At 36.9% G+C, this 7037-nt stretch overlaps 1 protein-coding gene across 1 annotated transcript; it reads left to right on the forward strand.

The window, feature by feature from the left end:
* The first annotated feature begins 85 nt into the window (after positions 1 to 85).
* Positions 86 to 6648, forward strand: LOC128218478 (dolichyl-diphosphooligosaccharide--protein glycosyltransferase subunit 1-like). The gene is made up of 10 exons (XM_052926152.1): positions 86 to 445; positions 1029 to 1096; positions 1299 to 1608; positions 1720 to 1926; positions 2374 to 2566; positions 2794 to 2893; positions 3790 to 3928; positions 4642 to 4761; positions 5076 to 5321; positions 5820 to 6648. Exons 1-10 carry the CDS (start codon positions 200 to 202, stop codon positions 6003 to 6005), a joined length of 1815 nt encoding a protein of 604 aa, XP_052782112.1. The 5' UTR covers positions 86 to 199; the 3' UTR covers positions 6006 to 6648.
* The last annotated feature ends 389 nt before the right edge of the window (positions 6649 to 7037 follow it).

Genomic DNA, 7037 nt, shown 5'->3' on the forward strand with positions numbered 1-7037 from the left:
TTTATTTTTTTGGAAATAATGTAAATTTATGATATCATTATTTCTTTCAAACAGATGGCTGCACTAGCTTTACATGACACAACACTTCCGGACAACAACTTCCGGGTTTCGCCGGCTAAGATTTTCTACAGGAAGATTTACTAGACAAATCCTAGACAAATCCTCTTCCATCGCTTGTCAGAAATAAGTATTTTCAGATATGAAGCTATTTGCATACCCACTGGCGTGCCTGCTTCTTTTTGGAGCCGGTGCATTTGGAAGACAGGATGCAATCAATGCAGATTTGGTTATTTCTGACGTTGAAAGGAAAATTGATATTTCTACCCATCTTGTCAAAATCACTAATGAAATCACCTTTGAAAACACTGGCAAGTCATCGACAGGATATTTCCTTGTGCCAATAGACTCATCTTTGCAGAATTACCTTTCTTTCTTTGGGGCTTCTGTAAGTATTCGTTGTTGTTTTTTTCTAAATTGTTGACAGTTCAGTTATATAGTGTCAGCCGTATAGGGCACTTCCAACAGCCTTGTTGAGCTAGCTTTTATGGCAATGCGTTTGTGGTGTCGGCTGCTGGTCGAACTGTATGGGGTTCAAACCAATGTTCAGGCATACACTCTTCCACAATAATCATGTCAGAAGTGGGATTCAATGTCACGCTTGGACAATCCTATTTACAATTTACAGCTATTTATGGCCCTCAGTTTTACTGCCTAATTGCAATAAATTTAAAAAATAAGAAATGCCACATTAATGTGCAAGATGCGATTAATCGGCAAGCAACAAATAGCTGTGTTTCTTCAAAAACTTGCACACACGGGCAATGGTTGAAATAAAACTAGCCCGCAAGGTTTTACATAGTAGAGCTTATATAGTAGAGCTTGTATAAATTTGATGCCAAGCAATAGTATAAGAATTCGAGTTCATCTTAATGTCTTAATTTTGAAGACTGCACAGGTTAATTTCTCGAATGCTGAAGCAACCTTGAAAACAGATTTATTCAATAACTTAACTTTTGCATTTATTGCAGCTAAAAGGAAGTGGGGATGAAAAGGGAGCTGCTCTTACTGTATCACAAACTACTGTTTCCGGGCAAAGGTAAGGAGGTTTTTTAGTCTTATCAGTAATTAAGCATTGACATTCTCACTTAAAATGAATTGGGGCTTTGTCAAAAAGAATTGAGTTCTGCTTTCAAAACATGGACTTTTAAGAAAATAATTACCAAAGAAATGGCAATCAATAGAAAACTAATTTTGTATCACACAAACATTTTTATCACAAAACATGTTGTTTTTTAAAGTGAGAAACAGTTGTGGAGAGTGGCCCTTCCTTCTGCTCTGGAGACTGGCAAGACGATTATTGTTGTAGTAGAATCAGTCTTCTCCCACGCCCTGACGCCATTCCCCCGCCAGATCACACAGTCAGAAAAACAGTATGTTGTCTTCAATGGGAACCTGTTTGTGTTCTCCCCATACAAAGTAAAAACCCAGAAGACAACTGTGAACACAGCCAGCAGCACAATAGAGTCATACACAAAGACCAAACCAGTGTCCCAGTCAGAAAACACTATCACATACGGACCTTTTGAGAACAAAGAGGCTTTCTCAGAGGTGAGAACTTTGCTTTTAAATTTTATAAACTTAATGAAGAAATAATAGAAAACTCCATCATTATTGAATTCATATACAGTATATGAAAATTTCTTCATACTTAACCTGCAGGCTGAGCTTAGAGTGCACTCTGAAAACAATACTCCATTCCTGACCATCACAAGTATGGAGCGTGTGATCGAGGTGTCACACTGGGGAAACATCGCAATTGAGGAGCACATTGAGGTCCGACACAGTGGTGCTGAACTGAAGGGATCTTTCTCAAGATACGACTACCAGAGAGCAGCTGACCAGGGGGCATCTGTTAAGGCATTCAAGGTACTATTCAGACATTTTTTGTTTTTTAAATAAAGGTTTGATTGTGTCACTTCAGCTGTTCTATTTAAATATTCATAAAGATCTTTCAAACTCAACTTGTTGCAGAAGAAAAACAAACAGTTTTCTTTCTGAATACCAAACAGTTTTCTGACTTATCTGGCCATGTAGAATTCCTTTATTTTGCCTTCCTGTTAGTGGAAGGTAAAGGTCGGTCGATCGATCTCAGGCATAACTATTTTTTCTAAATCTATGCTTAGATACGGTACACTCTTTAGGAAGAAATTAAAAACAAAATGGTGGTGGAAAATTATATACATTTTAGATGTAATAAAAATAATATTGATAATTTTGCTATTATGCTTCTGTGAATTAGGTAATCTTCTAGATAGTGCCCAAGTATAGGTAGTGATAGCTAGAAATAAGATTTAAAAATATTTCCTTGTTTAGACTGTCCTGCCAGCTGCTGCCAGTGATGTATACTATCGTGACGAGATCGGCAACATCTCGACGAGTGCCCTGCGAGAGATGGATGATCTGGTTGAGGTGGAACTCCGACCCCGTTTCCCTCTGTTTGGAGGATGGAAGACCAAGTACACCATTGGATACAATGTACCCAGCTACCAGTACCTCTTCAACTCTGGTTAGTTATTATTTTGGTAGCCTTATAGTAATTTGATGGTTTAACATTTATGTCTGGAGTCTTAATGTTTGCATATTTTTTATATGCTGTAAATGAAAAAAGTATTTCAAATGAACAATAGGATGAAGTACTGTATCAAGAGGTACCTTTGACTCTTGAGAACATTTGCTTGAAGAAGATCCTTTCATAAGAAAATATATCATTGTTTTTTTCTTATGCTTTTTCAGGTGACAGCTATGGTTTGAAGATGCGATTTGTTGACCATGTTTTTGATGACTTAGTTATCGACCAGCTGACAATCAAAATCATCCTGCCAGAAGGATCTTCGTAAGTGCTTTTAATACAGAGTATTCGATGAAATGGAATTTATGGGTATTAATTTTCAAATGCAACACAATAAAATTCTTCTCTGTAATTGTTACATAAGGTTTCATGCAGAAAAGGTCCTATATATATTTCCATTTGTTTTACCTAAATTTATGCAGAAGTTATTGTTTCGGTCTGCCTTTGTCTATATTACCTTTATACTCTTGCGCACAGTGGTCATACATTGGCTTAGGGAGATCAATATTTGATACATAGAGAGATGATTTTGCTACCTTCTGTACCCTGTGCGTAGGAATGTTTACATGCATCTGACTAGCAGTATGATTAGGACAGTGTCATGAGACAAAATTCAAAAATTAAGGTGGAATAAAAGCAAAATAATACTGGTACTTTTAACACAGAGTACAGCCCCTTTCTCCATTCACATATTAATATCATATTAATATCATATTAATATGTGAATGGAGAAAGGGGCTGTACTCTGTGTTAAAGTACCAGTATTATTTTGCTTTTATTCCACCTTAATTTTGATATTCTGTGAATACTAGGCTTTTAACTAATTGGGAATTTAATCTTTACATTTGGGGAAAAGATATTAACTTTTCCCCAAATGTAAAGATTAAATTCCCAATTAGTTAAAAATAATATTTCATTGGACACTTAGACCTTTTTAGGTTAAATCATATTTTATTATAGAAAGAAACATACAAAGTATGTAAGGTTATACTTATAAAATCAAAATAGAGGCTGTTACTGGAAGATGAGAAACAACTTATAAAAGCCCTTTTCCACTTTCCCTTATTCTCATTTCAGTGACGGAATGAAATCTGAATTAGAAATATTTTAAATATTCTGTTGAAATGTACAATTTCACTGCAAGATGTTGATTCTTACAGTGGTATTGAGCTGAAGACCCCGTTCAAGGTGGAGAAGGGGGAGAATGGTCTGCACTACACATACCTGGACACCGTGGGACGACCTGTCATCGTGGCGTACAAGAACAACCTCGTCGACCAGCACATCCAGGACTTTGAGGTAAGGTTTGCTGCGGTTATTCCCCATCAGATTGGCATCCATGACCTGCAGACAGTGCTAATTATAATTTCAACATAACCTCGATGGCTTTTAATGATACGATTGAATTTGTGATCATTAATTCTTGCCTTTCTGTATTTGTGTAACCGCATATAGCGGCTCGCTATAGAGCTAGCTTTTATAGCGACGCGGTAGAGTGTCCGCCTGCGGAGGGAGAGGTCGTGGGTTCGAACCCCGATAGGTGCACATGGCAATTTGTGCAGTCTGTTACATTTGGCGCCCAACGAGGGACCTGTGTTATACGATATGCCTCAAGGTCATTGCAAATTGACCTTTGTCTCCTAAATTCGAGGACAAATTTCAAAATGGAGGGGGAATGTGTAACCTGGTATACGATGTATGTAGCGGCACTTATACTGTCTTGATATAGAGCTAGCTTTTATAGCAACGTGGTAGAGTGTCCGCTTGCAGAGGGAGAGGTCGTGGCAATTTGTGCAGTCTGTTACACTTGTTTTGAGAAGCTTTCAGGATTTTCGGTGAATACTAGGCTTGTTTCAAGTTCATAGCCTTGTTTGCAAGGTCACCATCAGTGTCATGCAAAAATTTGATGTTAACTAGAAAACTTTTTCTGAAATTAAAATTAACTTAAAATTTGGTTTAGGTTACACAGTACTTGTCAGTAGTTGAAAACATGATGTGTTCTTTTCTTCCAGCTGTACTACAACTTCCAGAAACTGCGCCTTCTGCAGGAGCCCCTCCTGGTTGTCGGAGCCTTCTACCTGATGTTCGTGCTCGTGATTATCTACGTTAGGATGGACTTCTCCATCACGAAGGTAGTACGATAAAAGTGTTTGCAATACCAATTATCATTGCTTATTATCAGAATATGATATCTATTACTCATTCATTAGTTGAGCACAGAGTATGAATGTTGATCTGTAACTTATCTTTCTTTTAATTAAGATACTCAACCAAATCATTATGCCTATGCTTTTGTAGAAGTTCGGATTTTTACAAGTTGTTTATTTTACATTGAAGATTTATCAAATGGAAAACTTTGAAAATATAACAACTTGCTATCAGTGTGTGTGGTCAAGTGTTTTTTTTAGTCATAGAACATATTTCTGACACCTATTATTCTCATAAGGACGAGGCAAAGGAGAGCAAAATGCGTGTTGCCAGCCTTCTGGAGGAGGTTCAGAGTGCCCAGGACCGCCGCAGTGCCCTCTACCAGAGCTACGATGATGCCATTGACAAGTTCAAGGCCAGCAAGGACCAGTCGAGCTTTATCGCAGGTCGGAAGAAAATAGACGCGGACTATAAACAGCTGACACAGCAGATACAAGGGCTACAGTCTTCCCTAAAGCAGGAGGGCTCTGACCTCACGGAAAGGGTACGATGACTCAACCAGTATTTTGAATAGTGAATATATAAAACTAGACTTGTTTTATAATATTTAGCCAATTTATTCAAAACCTAGCGTAAATGCAGTGGTCAAGCACTAGTATGAGGATTTGGGCTTGTTCCAAAGGTCTTTATTTTGATGACTGTAAATGTTTTCAAATGTCAGAAGTCCTTTCTTTGTCATAAATATAAATATTCTGTGTTGTATTTAATTTTAGTTGAGTATTCAATGTGTTTTTTGTCGAGCAATGATTTTAGATACATTGAAAGTAATAGCGGGGACTTACCTATGATGTCCCCGGGGTGCGGGGGTATTTGGTGGGGATTTTATCAGAGGGATTTGCTGGATCCAAAATCAAAGGCCCCTCTATTTCCCAGACGGGGTGGGGGTGGGGGGGTTTACAAATTACTGGTGCATAATAAATAACGAAAACATTTTACACAATATTTGTAAGATGTGCTTCATAATAATCTGTTTTCCATGCAGGTTGGTGAGCTGAACCGTCAGGACCAGGCATACCGTGATCAGATCAACGCCCTAGGAGTCCTTGCCGAGAAACTTGTGGCTGGCAAGTTCGGCAAGCAGCAGTATATTGAAAATGAAAAGGTCATCCAAGATAAACGAAATGAGATTTACAAAAAAATGGATGAACTTTCATCAAGTCTAAACTAGGGAGTCCAGTTTTCCCATGGATTGCTTTGATTTAAAATAGACTAGGTTTGAGAGTGTTCATTTTGATTGAATGGATAGAATACACCAATTGCTGTTGCGTGTTAAAAAAATAAAAGCACATACATTCCTGATGGAACGTTTTGATCAGCAAATTATATACAATTTAGGTTTGAAGCGCCCTTGAACGTATTTTTTATGAAAAGGGCGCTCAACAAATCTGGTAAAATAATAATAATAATTTATAGTTCTTCAGCTCATTATATCTGTTCAGCTTAAATGATAACATGAACATATCCGTTGCTTAGTATTAAGGAGGTTTATTTTAGATTAAAGCTTTGCATGGGAATAAGCTAGTTTATGACTAGAAATAAGCTTTAGGATTAAAAAATTAAGAATTCTATTACTTAAGTGATTTAATCATCATTTATTTTTATTATGCACCCAGATGAACATACTGGGCTCGTGTGAATGTAATTGGTTTATGTTTAATGGTATGTTTATTCATTTATGTGTTAGTGCAAAGATGGTAAGAGTTATTAATATATATCAGACAGTAGTTCCATTCTCTGTACAAAAAGTGGTTGCAATCTGTGTTTGTAATATGTTCAAATGTAATAGATTTTAAATAAAGATATAAAAATCATTTTCTCTCTTGTGAAATATAACCAAGGCAACTTTTTCTCAGCCCTACAGCCAAGCTGTACAAGAACTGTTGATGGTTGTTTAAAGTATTGAGACTTCAGTTATACTTTTTTCATGCTCTGTGCATCAGGCTGGGTTAGTATAATTTAGAATTATTGTTTATCAGTTTTACACACCTGAATACATTCACGAATTGCGACTTACATTTTTAGCGTTTTCGTCAATGTGTTTAAATTGCGCTCCGACATCTGTTACAATGTCTTCAATGAAAATTGTCAGTGTTAGAATCCCAATTGACAAGTTAACGGTTTTAAGCCTGGCATTAGGTGTACACACCTACACCTGTAAAGGATATTTATGAAACATCGGACATCTTAATGTTCACTCAAT

Source organism: Mya arenaria, chromosome 14 (assembly GCF_026914265.1).
Source record: "Mya arenaria isolate MELC-2E11 chromosome 14, ASM2691426v1".
Lineage (NCBI taxonomy): Eukaryota > Metazoa > Mollusca > Bivalvia > Myida > Myidae > Mya > Mya arenaria.